Genomic DNA, 15,152 nt, shown 5'->3' with positions numbered 1-15,152 from the left:
GTGAGATAATATATAAAACCGATGTAGCCTTGTTAAATAATAAATATTACCATTCCATCTGTCCCTGATAAACCTATATACTCTGATAACATTTTACTTTTACCGCTTTATATAATTTGAGGGTACAATATCTTCAACTCACAACTGTCCCTGAAGAACAAGGATACCAAGATTATGTAAGATAAAACACATGGTGCTTCTGGGGGAGATCAAAGACCTCTCATACACACTGAATATTTTCTCACTTGCTTACTGTCCTCTGTCCTGGGAAACAAATTAGATTTTAAGACTATCAGCTTCACAAAGGTCAGGGATTAGTGGAGAGCCTGCATCTGCCATAGTCCCCACTGGTTCAAAGTAGAAGCTCCAGCTTTGTGAATGAGACTGGCTGGCTTCGAAGGTTAACAAGCCCCCTGTGAGAACATAAAGGGTCCATACCCCCTCCTAGGGAGCTTGCACACTTCAGTCAAGCAGAGAAAAGAAGCTCAACTCCGTCACACAATCCCACTGGCATTCCTTTGCCTTATTCTCCCTAAGGCTTCTTATTCAGTCCTTTCACTTCTTTAATCTGTTCCTCCCCTCAAAGGATTTTCCTCCTAAAATTTGCATTTGAATAATGGCTCTTCCCTGGAGAGAAACTTGTGCCGAGACATTGCCTTTCAGTAAGTAACACCTGAGTGGGTTAGAATCCTGCAGAGACAGGTCCACCTTGTGCCAGCTCAAGGAAGATGTGTGGCCACTGTTGTGCAACAACTGTTCTGTAACTGCAGAGAAGTGGCTGCTTCGCTCAAATGCAGGTCTCTCTCTTTCTTCTTTTATGTCTCTTCCTCTGTGCTCCCTTTACTCCTCTCAGATCTTTTCCCCGGTGCTCCCTTTCTTCCCTTTCAGGTTCATAAAAATCTCTTAAGTGACAAATACTCAGAACTGGCAATCCAAGTGCTTGATTAGAGAAAATGGACAGGCATGAAGCCATCAAATTAGAGTTTGCTGATTACAAGTTCTAGACAGGTCCATCTTCTAGAGCTGCTTTTGAGTCCTTTTTTCTCTTCTGGAACCCCAGCAGAGAGTTTGGCATGGGCCCAGGCTGGGAAAACTGTGGCTGCCATACATGGTGCACATCACCTGCTCCTGACTGGGTGTTGGAGAGTCTGGAACTGTACAGGTCTGTGTATGTGCATGCATACCTGTGAGTTTGCGTGCACTCTCTCATATGTATGCACTTGCTTTTACTGAGGCAGTCCTTGGCTCTGTGTTTGGGCAGCTGGCTCGTTAGTCCCATAGCAGTAACACAGAACTCCATGTACATCCCTCTCTGGGCTCTGCCACCTTGTGACTGTTGTTTTCAGGTAAACTAAACCAAGACCAGGTCTTGGCACATCTGTTTCTTCAAGGATACAGGGTAACGCGCAGCAGGCAAGTAAAGGGAACAAACAGACTGGCTAGGAGAAGATGCTGAGGAGGGCAAGAGTGGGAATGTAACTGCACTTTCCAGTGCACTTGGGGGCTCCACTTCTCAAGCCCCCTCTGTGGCTCATTTAACAAGCCTCAGAGTTTAGGGGTTTTCTTGAGGTTACACTAGACAAAGCTGCTGTACATCATATCTGGTGGCTTAGTACTATGAATATTTTAGTAACTGTATTTATAATGTATCCACTAGTTCAGACATTCTTGGTGAAATTCTATTTCCACCAGAAGGAAATAGACTAGAGTAAGGGCACCAGATGATTTACTCTCAAAATATAGCATCCCAAACTCACGAAAGTCTGAAATGGTACGGAGACTCTTGGTGGGAAACCAAGATGTCAAGATTTCTATTTTAAGGTGTAGACCATAGGAATGACAAAATGAGACATACAACATGGTACTATTTCTGGAGAAGCATTAAATAGGTGTGAGTGTATTCGCTCTGTTCTCTACATTTCCTCTCCCACTCCACCCCAGAGCTAGACTTGTGATTTTCTCCACTGATCTACTTCTTATGGCCTGAACAATGACCAAGAGTAACAGCAGCACTAGTAATAGTCACAACTAACAGTACGTGCCTTGTTTGGCATTTAATAAATCCATGAGACCAAAAATTAGAAGTGATCATTTTTAAACCTGATTTATCAGTGATTCATTTCAATCATAATAAAAACATGCTGCTACTAATACTTTATTTACTTATTTATGTGTTTGCTTATTTTTGAGACAGGATGTCACTAGGCTGTCTGTTATGCTGGTCTGGTACTCAATATGTAGCCCAGGCTGTCCTCAAACTCATGGCAATCCTCCTACCCCAGCTCCATTATACTAAGATTATAGATGTGTGCCACCAAGCCTGGCTATATAGCCAAATTCTCCTTGAAATTTGCTCATTCTTTACAAAGCTACAGAAAGTATCACCACCACCAAATTCTAAGCCACCATGAAAGCACTTTACTCAGAACTACCAACTGAGGCTTCTGTCCTTTTGTGTTCATGGCTTAGATTAATACTATAGGCTCCCTGTTTACTCCTTTATCAAAGAACTAGCTAAATAGTCTCAGGGTTCCTAAAAGCTTGTAATTTTTGGATGTCTTCATCAACTAATGACATCAATGACCAAACCAAACAAAAAAAAAAAAAAAAAACCCACAGAGTAACCAATCAAGAAAAAGGGATACCATGGCATCCATGAAGAAAACACTAGTGAGTACTCTACTTTAAAGAGATAACTAGAATGTTCAGTTGTATACAATGAATGATTTAGTGCCAGCACCGGAGATTGTTATTGTCAAATGAAGCATTTTAACCACCTTTGATTTCTGCCAAATAAAAACAAAAGATCAAGATTATCTGAAGGGATTTCCCTAGTGTATGCTCTGCCCACATCGCAGGAGCCACCTTTGAAGCACATCACTGTATGTCCAGGAAGGACTCCCTTTCCTTTATAGAGCTAAAACTATAAGGTGAAAGCTGGGCATGCTCAAAATGCTTTTGTCACCAGGACCTTGAACTTAGACCAAAAATGTCTCTACAGCCCTTGCTTCTTAATTAGGAGCTTAAACTGAGCACATTCAGGAATGTGCTCACTTTTGTGTGAACATATACATGTACAAGCTCCTGATGAAGACCCCATGCTTCCCATCTAGAGAGAGTGTTGCTGTGTAAGTGATTCCTTTACTTCCCTTGCCTGCAGCACCTAATGCTTTTCCATCTTTTATTTCAGGGCAGTGCTCCTTTTGGCTTTGTGCTTACTAGACTCAGACCCACTATTACCCACCCACAGTTGTGTTAATTACTCAGTGTTAAAACTAAAACATCTTTCAGTTAGTCAGCCCTCAAATCCTGGGGAGAGATGTTAGCAGAGACCAGAATAACAATGACACAATGAAATATATGGCATCTGAGTCACCAACCTTCATTTATGCTGTTTCCCTGTCAGGAGATAGGATGACAAGGATGACAATTCTTCAGGAAGACTAGAGTCAGAACTTTCTTCTACATCCATCTGGGTACTCTTTCATAAATTCCATTTTCAGCAAGAACCCTACTTTGTCAGTTTTCCAAGATCTCCTCTCCCTGTAAACTGGTTAGTTTTTATTGTCAATGGAGGGAATCTTGGAAGAGGGAACCTCAGTTAGGGAAGCACCTCCATTAGATCAGTCTGTGAAAAATTTTCCTAATTACTGATGTAAGGGGGCCCATTACACTATGGGTGGTGTCATTCCTAGACAGGTGGTAATTGTAAGAATTATGTCTAGAAAGCATAGGAAAAATAGTTGAGAAAGCCATGAAGAACAAGCTAGTAAGCGGCATTATCCGGGGTCTCTGATTCAGTTCCTGCCTCCAGGTTTCTGCTCTGGTTTTCCTAATGATAGACTCTAAGGTTAATATACCCTTTCCTCCTCAATTAGGGTTTTCTCAGTGCTTTTACCATAGCAACAGGAAACTGAACTAGAGTACCCTGGATATACTTACTCCCCCTTATGACCTGGTGGTGGTTCTTTATTCTCCACAAGGTGATACCAGGCTACCCTAGCCAGACTTTAGCCACAGCCCATAATTCATTTAAACAGAATTCTTTATGCACAAGGTTTTCCTACAGGGATTTTCTAATCCCAAACCTTACTAGGAGCTCTGTTCTTGACTATAAATTTCCACTCATGGATATAGTCAGAATTAAACCCAAACTCTCTTTCCTACTACAAAATGCCTTTGTAGCAATTCTTGAACATACCTCAACAGACTTGCCAGACCTTGAAAACAGTCTTCCTTCCCATGCTTCACAAGTATTATATGAGTAGATTTTCTTTTACACACACTTCAAAATCAATAAAACCTACTAATCCAAGTAGGAGTCTGAAAGTTCTTCCTTTTCCACCTCTCAACCTCTTTGTGTTTTTCTTATTCTCCAGCACTAGACTGGAGCATGAAGTGTTTTGATTTTGGGTATAGACAGCAGGTTGAAGGATGACAACTATCTGAATAGCCACTGTTTCCCTTTTAAAAGATGCTGATGACTGAAATGGACATTGTATTAGATTCTCCAGCTTTTCTCAAAATCTGTACACCACATAGTTTTTGCCTAAGTGTCAGCTACAGATGGTGAAGCCAGCTGTGTGGTAATTTGAATAAAAATGGCCCCTAAAGGTCCATAGGGAGTGCATGATTAAAAGGTGTGGCCTTGTTGGAGTGGGTGTGGCTTTGTCTGAGAAAGTGTGTCAATAAGGTACAGGCTTGGAAGCTCAAGCCAGGTCTCCTATGACACTTCCTGTTGCCTGCTGATTCAGACATAGAACTGGGAGCTACACTCACCAGTACCATGTCTGCCTGCGTACCGTAATACTTCCCACCATGATGAGAATGAACTAAACCTTTGAACTGTAGGCAAGCTCCAATTAAATGTTTTCCTTTAGAAAAGTTGCTGTGGTCATGGAGTCTTCACAGCAGTGAAACAGTAAACAAGCAGCTAATTGTCACTGTTCAGCCGTGCACCAACCACTTAAATACAACTATCAGAAATACCTCCAAAATACCAACCACACAAACTTAACTTCCTTTTCACATTCAAAACAATAAAGGATGTTGGTGAAGAATTACATATTCTGAGAGTAGAAAGAAATTAAATTCAGATCTTTTGGAATGACAATTCCAAAACAGTTTATCCTTGAAAAAAAATTTTTTCTCACTTTTTAAAAATAAAGACAAGACATAGCTTACATTTGAAAAGATTATAAGCTAACCATAAACCAAAAACAGTTATAGCCTTCTTTAATGCACTGTCTTGAACCCAGAATTCCTCCTCATCACTGAGTCAGCAGCAAAAAAAAAAAATCTCTCCACGGAGGGTCATATTTGGATGTTGCTTTTCCTAGTCCCATGGTTCTGCTGGAAGGTGAGAGTAGTTCTGAGAATACAGTAGTACATCCCCTCCAGAAACCCAAATCCACCTTCCATGTTTCTTCCAGAAATTTTAATGTCCTCTTATTTACAAAACCCTTTACTTAGATTATCACACAGAACAGTGAAATTAAGACTGGGAGACCACAGGGGAAAAAGAGTTTCTGTTCTCTTAACTATTCTAAAAACCAAAGCCTGGAACTACAAGGAACAAAACACTTGGGCAGTTTTATAGTTTACTACAAAGTTCAGGCTGTACGAGTATGAAGACCTGAGTTGCTGTCTGTGTGGAATCCCAGGGCTGGGTGTCAGAGACAGAGGTCCAGGGGCTCACTGCTGGAGAGGCTAACCAGATAGACAAGCTTCGGGTTCAGGGAGAGATCCTGACTCATGAAGTAGGGTACAGGGAAACTAGAGAAGATATTGGATGCCCATACATGTGCATACATGTTCATGCATGGATGGATACACACGCATACAGGTGCCAAATAATGTAAACTGACTTGGAGAAGGTCACTGTCCTTCCATGTGAAAAGTTAATGAAATTGAGCTTCAGTAATTTAGTCAAAGGATCCACTTCAGATTTCCTCCACAATTAATTTCACTTTTTTTTTTTTTTTGTGGTTTTTAATTCTTCCTACAAGAAATGGTAAAAATTCAGTTTTGTCTTTCAATCACAGTCCCACCACTGCATTTGGCAGGTGCCAGTCACTGTACTGAGTGTTCCCTCCTTCTTTTCATGTTAGCCCTGCTCTGACAGGATTGGGGGCTGTTCCTGCTAATGAAGCATGGACATTTCACTTGGACCTGCAGACACCCAATGGGTAGCTTAAACAGGTGAAAGCCAGATATCTCTGCCCTCTTTTCATACTGTAATGTTGCTTCCTTAAACATTAGGAAGCTTGGCTAGGAACACAGACACACTAATCACACAAGGGGTGTCTTTTATAGATATAAAATCACAGTGCTTCCTTCAAAAGGAATGAAAGGTAGCTTATTCCAGAAGACAAATGTGAGAGGCTGTGGCTAGGACACATCTGTTTACCCCAGATACATATCCCAATATAACAGTTTGGTGAGGTTTTCATACTGACATAACAAAGAAAGTCATAAATCAAAGCATTTTTCAAGTACATTAGTAGAAAACATCAGGCAGGCAAATTACAACTAAGTGGGGACATCTTTGCTATTAGCCTTGGATGCTGTTTGACAATATGCTTAGCCTTTGAGTTGCTGTGCACCAGTGGTCTGTTGGGACATTGCAAAAGGTACTTATCTAGTAGTCACAATGGATTTTAAGTAAAACACAGAGGTGAGTGATTACCTGTCACTCTGAAGACTAAATAAATATAGCACTAAATAATTTAGCTTTTAGATCTGTAACATTTAAGATGTCCACAGTCACCAAAGCTTTTAGTCATCCAACCAGCCTTATACAATGTACACAGATACTGCCTTTTACCCACCAGGACTTCAGTCTGCAGTGTCTAAATGCTATTAATGCAAGGATAATTAGCCCTAACTCTTGCTAGCTTTCCTCCTCCCTCTTCCAGACTGAAGAGTGATATCACATTTAACTGGGACCCTGTTGCAAGTTCTATATTATTTAAAGGCATTTATGGATTGTAATGGCATTATGCTTTTAGTTTTAGTTTGTATGTGAAAAAACAAAATAAAACAAAACCGCAGACTGGATAGTTTATGAAAAACAAAAATCTGTTTTTTATAGTCATAGAGCCTGTAAAAATCAAGATCAGCACCAACAATGGTGTGTGGTGATGTTCTTTGTGCTCAAGAGGTGAGCTCACCAGAGCCTCTTTAACAGAGGCATCAACAGATGGGTATATAGTGGCTTTACCTGTAATCCCTGTACTCAGGAAACTGAGGCAAGAGGATTGTTGTGAGTCTGATAGCCTGAACCATGTTATAAAACCTGTCTAAGAAGCTCCAACAACTCCTAAAGACTCTACATCAGGAGTTGGCCAACCAACCCCCCTAAACTTCCATCTTTTAATGTTTCCACAGTATAAGGCTCACTTGAATTTGGATGCTGGGACTCAAATAAAATTGTTTACCATTGTATGATTATCATTTTATGATTTAGTAGGTCTACTAAGATTTTTTTCATACATAAAATTCCAAGTTCTAAAAGACCTTTTAATGAACATCCCTCAGAAGCCTATGTATTAAGGGGTGCTGAGGTCTAAGCTTCATGCTTTCTCTATGTAGAGAGGTGACTCAGAACATCCAAGTGGGAAACAGTGATAGGAGAGGAGGCTGGCTGACAAGGTCACTGAGCCATGAGATGTCAAACCAGCCAGCATCACAGAGATGAACAGCCAGCAGCAGAGTAGATTAGGGTACATAATGGGAAATATATCTGAGAGCTGGGAGAAGAAAAGACAAAGAAGTCACCCTAGAAGTCTCAGCCAGAGAGTAGTGCAGACAGAGTATGGGAAGTCAGGTTGAAGCAACCATGGTGGAGTCTGGGTTTATTGTTGTCAGAGGTTTTGTATTGGAGGGGTATTGGTTAGGGAAAATGAGACAAGATCTCAAGTAGCCTGGGGTAGCCTCAAGCTCATGATGGTAGCCAAGGCTGGGCTTGAACTCCTGATTCTCCTGCCCCTGGCTCCTGAGTGATAAGATTACAGGTAAGCACCAATGTAGAGGCTATGTTTATTTTTGTAACAGAAAGAGTCATGAAGGAACTTTAAGAGGCAACTGTTACTCCAGCAGCCCAGTCTCAGCATTGCTGATGTTGACATGGGCCTATTTTGAGGGTAATTAGAGGAGAAATGATGAGCACCAGAGAGTGGACCAGGCTTAGTTTGGAAATTGTGCAACATGGAATTGAAGAGCATAAAATGTTCACGTGCTATTATGGTAAGAACTAGTGAAACAAGACTGAGATAAGACGTGGGTGTTAAATATCTTAATGAGCTTCAGTCTTTTATAAATTGGAAATTAACTTGAAAAACAGAATAGCTTCTTACTGATGAGAACATTAAAATTTCCAAAATATGAATCTTTGGAGTATGGAGAGATGGCTTAGTAATTAACAGCATGCTTTGCTCTTAAAGTCGACCCAGCTCCTAGCACTCATGTCAGGCAATTTATAACCATCTTTAACTCCAGCTCCAAGGGACTCAAATCCCTTTTCTGGTCTTTGTAGGCACCTGCACATCACATAAAGAGACAGACAGACAGACAGACAGACAGACACACACACACACACACACAAAATATTAAAAATCTCTTCTGAAAGGGTCTATAACATCTATTTATAGAACAGCACTTACATATCAAAGAACTTGTTGCTATCCATTCTGTTAGTTCCTGAGGGATCCTTGAAGTTGCCAGAACAGAGATCCTCACTTCAAATGAAAGAACCAAATCACATGAACAGTCTCAGACCAGACTGGGGTTGTGTAATATACAGTTCAATGCCTTCCTCTGATATCATGCATTCTCTTCTGTGACCATGTGCCCATGCATTCTTCTCTCTCACCACAGACTCCCTACTTCCCTTCATTTCCATCCATCCACACTGGTAGCACACCAGCTATATATTAAGGGATTTGTGCAATGAGATTACAGTAACTTGCAAATGTGTTTACTTTTGCAGATAAATGCTAGCACTAAGAAAAAAATCCACTGTCTACCACACTGTAATATTTTCTGAACCTTACTAAGAAACTTGTGATGGATACAGTTATGCTACTAAGGAACATATGACATTAATATTGTTGGGCAAACCACAAAATGCACTTTGGATTGCATTTAGTGACTGTCTACCATGTATCCTAAGCTAATACATGTAACCCTGAGCATGTTTACACAAGATGGGCACTACTAATATTTCTCTTTTGCACAAGAAAACTGTGGCATTCATGGCCCAGTACTTTGTCCAAAGGTCTCACAGAAAGTAAAAGATGGGAGGCAGAATACTAATCCAGCTGGTACCTTTGCTACACACAGTCTGCTGCCTCTCCAATCACTGTCAGCAAAACTACCTCCATTTTCCTAAGATGTCTGAAGTTGGGATACATCCCTCTGAAGTACAAACATATCAGGTACACATGCTGAGATGGATTCAAACTTAGAGTACCAAGACATATCTGATCAACTGGGGAAGTGAAGAGAATGCCTGCTACAAATTCATCATTATAAAAAGTGACAAGTTACTTACATAACAATATTCAATTTGACAGAGAAAGTACTAGGAACAGAACTAGGCCTTAGAAGCACTACATGAAAGGAGTAAATGCATTATCTAACATTTAAATAACAGCTAATGTTTGCCAAGCACACAGTAGGGGCCAGAAACTGCTCCCAATACATCACTTTTTATCTACATTCATGTGATTAGGAAGCAAGTATGAGTAGGGAAACTGAGGCATTAAAAAGCAAACCAATCATCAGCAGAATCAGGATGTGACTGTGTCCTGGCTCCTAGCCATCCACTGTGTGTTTTCCATCCTGCCCCGGGAAGGCAGCACAAGCTAAAGAGCAACAGATCAGAGAAAGAAGCAATATGAGCTGGGAAAGGAGCTACAATAGAGAGGTGCTGCTTGGCCTGAGGCTGGAAAGATACTAAAGAGTGTGGATGGTGAGAGGGGTCAAGTAGAAGTAGCTTGGGACAACAGCCTTTACAGCCACTCCCTCTTTTGTCATGTTACCCAAGCATCCAAAATTTAATGACCTCCGAGTTATCTAAAGTCATTTTTCTTACACATGAAGGCTCCAACACCCTAGGTCCCATCACTATGACATTTGTGCTGTCTCTCATACAGAAGCCACACTGACAAAATAGAGAATAATGCAGACAAAGACATAAGAAATGTCTAACATATGAGAAATAATAATGAGTTTGAAGCCAGCCTGGGCTATACGAGGAGGCCCTGCCTTAAATGAAAAATAATAATAATGGGGGTGGGGCGGCACAGACTAAGGGGATACTGAACCCTTATTATAGTTACCTCAAGTTCCCACATCCCTGATAAGTATCACACAGCGTACTAATATTTTTATAAAAACTTTACCATCTCTGTCTGCTGTCACTATACTTATGCCCCGCCCCCCGCCGTCTGCACAGAAGAGGAAAAAAAGAATTGTTGAACCGTTTGACCACTTAATAAGGGGCTAGCTGGCTGTAGCAGAGGGTCTCAGCCCATGGATTGCGAGACCCGGGAATTGTATATTAGATATACTGAATATCAGATATTTATGTTACGATCCATAACAACAGCAAAATTACAGTTATGAAGTAACAAACAAAAACAATTTTATAGTGGGGGTGGTTGCCAAATTCGGAAGGTTTGGGAGTCACTGGGATAGAGGGTGTCTGAAAGATGACACAGAGGAAACGCATGTACGAAATGGTACTAAGGGGCTGGTGAGATGGCTTAGAATGGTGGAGGCATTTTGCCTCTAAACTTGGGGACCCGAGTTCAATTCCCAGGCCTCACAGGCTACAAGAAAACTCCCAGGAATCATACTGACTTACGCACATGCACATGCGCAGTCATGCAGACGTACAGGTACTCACGCACACGTACAGACACGCACACGCACGTACGTAACGCAAGCACGCACCCACTCATGCGCACATGCAGACTAATAGACTAATAAAATTAGTATAAAATGCGTATTCAAGTGAGTTTTCTTGATCTTACTGACTGCACTCCCCTTGAAGGCAGGTCGCTTCTCAAGTTCTTCATCGATTCAGACAGAAACGCCCCTTAACCCATCAGTGCCGCTCTCTTCCGGCCTCCCGCCAGCAGACGGCGCTAGGAAGTCCCGCCCACTGAAAAAGACCCGGATGGGCGGGGTTTCGTGGCTGCGCGCGCAGCCGGCCTCACTCCGCTAGTGCTCTGGGAAGAAGAAGGGCGTGTTTCCGCTCCCTGCTCCGCCATGGCTCGTGGTCCCAAGAAACACCTGAAGCGTGTGGCGGCCCCACGTCACTGGATGCTGGACAAACTGACCGGCGTGTTTGCGCCCCGTCCGTCTGCCGGCCCGCACCGCCTGCGGGAGTGCCTGCCGCTTGCCATCTTCCTGAGGAACAGGCTCAAGTACGCCCTAACGGGCGACGAGGTGAAGAAGATCTGCATGCAGCGCCTCATTAAGGTCGACGGCAAGGTCAGAACCGACGTGGCCTACCCAGCGGGCTTCATGGATGTCATCAGCATCGACAAGAGCGGCGAGAACTTCCGCCTGGTCTACGACACCAAGGGCCGCTTCGCGGTGCACCGCATCACGCCCGAGGAGGCCAAGTACAAGCTGTGCAAGGTGAGGAAGGTCTTCGTGGGTACCAAGGGCATCCCGCACCTCGTGACTCACGACGCACGTACCATCCGCTACCCCGACCCGCTCATCAAGGTCAATGACACCGTGCAGATCTCCTTAGACAGCGGCAAGATCACCGATACCATCAAGTTTGATACCGGCAACCTGTGCATGGTGACCGGAGGCGCCAACCTGGGCCGCATCGGCATCATCACCAACCGCGAGCGCCACCCTGGCTCCTTTGACGTGGTCCATGTGAAAGATGCCAACGGCAATGGCTTCGCCACCCGCCTCTCCAACATCTTCGTGATCGGGAAGGGCAACAAGCCGTGGATCTCCCTTCCCCGAGGAAAAGGAATCCGCCTCACCATCGCCGAAGAGAGAGACAAGAGGCTGGCGGCCAAGCAGAGTGGGTGAAGTGGACTCTGAGGGACATTGGGAGGAAGGGGCGTTTGAATTTTTTTATACTTCAAGCTAAGCAGCATGTTGAATTAAAAAGCAAGTTTTTTTTCTCGTTGCTTATGTTTCTTCTTGTGCCACACTGTGCCATAATGGGGGAACCACTCAAACGTGTATTCACCTCATTTTGAAAAAAGAAACGGGTACGTTCAGGGCTTGGTTAACCTTGCCGATAACTGAACCAGTGGAACTTCATTATTTCATTAATGCGCTAGGGTTAAGAGTCAATGAAATTAGTAAAACTTAAGACTTATAGAAGTCAGCCCTCAGAAGAGAGAGAGATGGTGGGGGGAGCTGGGAGGAGAGGGGGCTGATATTGGGATATAAAGTGAATAATTTAAAAATAAATAAAAAGTAGCCTCTTTAACATCCAGAAAATTAATAGTGAACCCTAAAAGTTATGAGGTATAAAAATGGGACTTAGGTTAAATCCAACACAACAAAACACTAAAGCAAGACTTGAAATAAAAACTAAGTATGAAAGAGTCAGTTGCTTTATAGCAGCAGCTTAAAAGCAAAGTAAAATTGTTTTATTTTTTTTTTAAAGACATAGCTTCTTGGTGTATCCCTGCCTGTCTTGGAACTTGCTCTGCAGGCTAGGCTGGCCTTGAACTCACCGAGATCATCCTGCCTCTGCCTCAAGTGCTGAGATTATAGGTGTGCACTGCTACCACCTGGCAGATTTATTGGCATTTTAATGTCAATGAGCCAGAAAAGTAAAATAGCTTTAACACTTATGCCCTTTTGCTGGCTAAAAGACAATTTCCAGAACAGTTTTACTAGTATTGGTTAGAGAAAGAGTACTTGAATTTCTGATGTTTGTGGACTCGAAGTTAAAGTTGTTTCATTTTAGAGGATTTTTAGTGAATATTATGCATACCTAAGAATGCAAGTTTTTAAAGATTTGTAGGAGCAAGGGGAGCCAAGCATGTGAATGCAGGTGCCCACAGAGGCCAGAGGTCGGCAGATCCTTCTGAACCTGGGCTTAGAGGCAATTGTGAGTGCTTAGAAGAAACTTGTGTCTACTGCTGCAAAGAGCGGTGTTAACTACTGTGTCTCTAGATAAGGATTTTATTTACAGAAAGATGGCTTTTGCTTTTTAATTCCAAAGGAGAGTTCCTTTAAATGAACTGGCATCTCATTAATTTGCTAATGTTAAAACAAAATGTTTCAAGATACACTGGTCAGCTTTGGTGTGGGAAAATGAGTCTGGTTTAGGGCTGCAGGTGCAGCTTGGTGGTAGTGTGCCACAACATGAGTGGGTTTTTGTTTACCAGCAAATAGGGACAACATCTGTATGCCAAAAGAGGATTCATTAGAACTGGAGCTACAGACGATTACTAGGAAATGAACCTGGGTCCTCTTCAAGAGCCACAGAGCTCTTAAACTGAGCCATTTCTCCAGCTTGGGGAAGGCTTGTGTCAAGCCTCACAAGTGGAAATCAGAGGATAACCTGGAATCAGTCCCCTGTGTCCACTATGTGGGTACTGGGAATCAAACTTGAGTCATTAGTCTTTATCTGCAGAGCAGTTTGTCAGCCCTATCTTAGATGGTTTCAATCGCAAGGACCGTAAAAATAATCTCTAAAGGCAGACAAACCTGGATTTAAATACTGGCTGCTTCCATCTATGTTTGAACTGCATGTTGTGTCAAGAATGGGGACAAAACATAGGAAGCCTAAATACCACACACACACAGTTGGTTAGCACTCTATTCTAAAAGTCACTACAAATTATTGTAGTGAATACGTGGAATATTTTTCTTTTCAATGGTAACAGAAGAGCCTGTTTCAGACATGCCTTTTTATTTCTTTCTTTTTGAGACATGGTCTTTCTAGCCCTGGAGGGTCTTAAGTTGCCTGTATAGCCAAGGATAATTTTGAACTTCTGATTCTCCTGTCTGCTCGAATTACAGACCAGGCTTGGGTGGTGCTGAGGATAGAAACCTCTACTTCCTGAATACTAGGCAAGCATTTTTACCAGCAGAGTTGCATTGCTAGCAAATAACTGACTTTAAGACCTAAAACATGGACCTTTAGACTTCATTTAAATTAGAGAAAAATAAATCAAGTCTTTTTTATCTAACATAGCACCCAAACCTAGGTCCCAAAGGTATTTTTACTCAAATAACATGAAATGAGCAGCTCTGGGTTCTGAATGGTTTGGAGATAGCATCTGGCTGCGTGGACCAGGCTAGTCTCAGAGATCCACCTGCCTCTGCCTCCCCAGTGCTAGGATCAAAGGTGTGAACTGCAGATCATCTGTTTTCTAACTTTAAATTATTTATAAAGTACACTGAGCAGCACAGTGAGTCACAGTTTTGGTTTTGTTATGCCCTCCTCCCCCACATGAACATGAGCACCCATGTGCGCATGCGTGTAGAAACAGCCACGATCTTTGAAGCAGGGCCTCTCAATCAAACTCAGAGCTCATTGATCTTGCCAGTCTTTCCTGTTCCGTTGCTCTGAGGATCCAGTCTCAAGTCTCCCAAGGCTGGAAATAGAGGCAACTGCAGAGCAAAAGTGGGTCCTCGGGATCTGAACTGTCCCAAGTCTTTCACAGGAAGCGCTTAGATCACTCTGCTACTTCCTGGACCAGACACTGGAGAGTTTGTTTCTAATGCTTCCCCAAACATCCAGGACTTTAGAATGCTAAGTCAGGATGTTTCCAGGGACATTACCCTCCGGAATTGCCGAGTGATTTCGGCAATCCCACGCTCTTGAAGCTATTCTCATCCAGTGCTGTGAGTGGGGTTACGCAGCATGAATGCTCACGGCTTAACTACACTGATGTCTGAAACATTAATTATCAGGTGAATCAAGCCCTTTATTTGAGCACATCTGCACCCCCAGTTTCATCCCCACACCTGTTTCTGCTGACCCTAATTGGTATCCAGTCTATGATGTGCATGAAACCCTAATTGGTATTTGAAGCCAAGCCCTTTGGGCATAAGTATCATTGTAAAAAAAAAACAAATAAAAACAAACAAAAACCCTCCCTATTCACTGCTGAGGCTCGTAGAACATTTTTGTAATACCTAGTGAA

At 42.5% G+C, this 15,152-nt stretch overlaps 2 protein-coding genes across 5 annotated transcripts in view; one reads left to right on the top strand and one right to left on the bottom strand.

The window, feature by feature from the left end:
• Positions 1 to 15,152, bottom strand: part of TMTC1 (transmembrane O-mannosyltransferase targeting cadherins 1) — a 186,945-nt gene that overhangs the window by 97,897 nt on the left and 73,896 nt on the right. The gene's annotated exons all lie outside the window — the stretch shown is intronic.
• On the top strand, positions 11,246 to 12,107 carry LOC308419288 (small ribosomal subunit protein eS4-like). The gene has a single exon (XM_080914970.1). The coding sequence runs from the start codon at positions 11,278 to 11,280 to the stop codon at positions 12,064 to 12,066; it is 789 nt and encodes a 262-aa protein (XP_080771096.1). The 5' UTR covers positions 11,246 to 11,277; the 3' UTR covers positions 12,067 to 12,107.

Source organism: Micromys minutus, assembly GCF_963924665.1.
Source record: "Micromys minutus genome assembly, chromosome: 3".
NCBI lineage: Eukaryota > Metazoa > Chordata > Mammalia > Rodentia > Muridae > Micromys > Micromys minutus.
The sequence above is the reverse complement of the archived record's forward strand: the minus strand, read 5'-3'. Positions and strand labels throughout refer to the sequence as shown.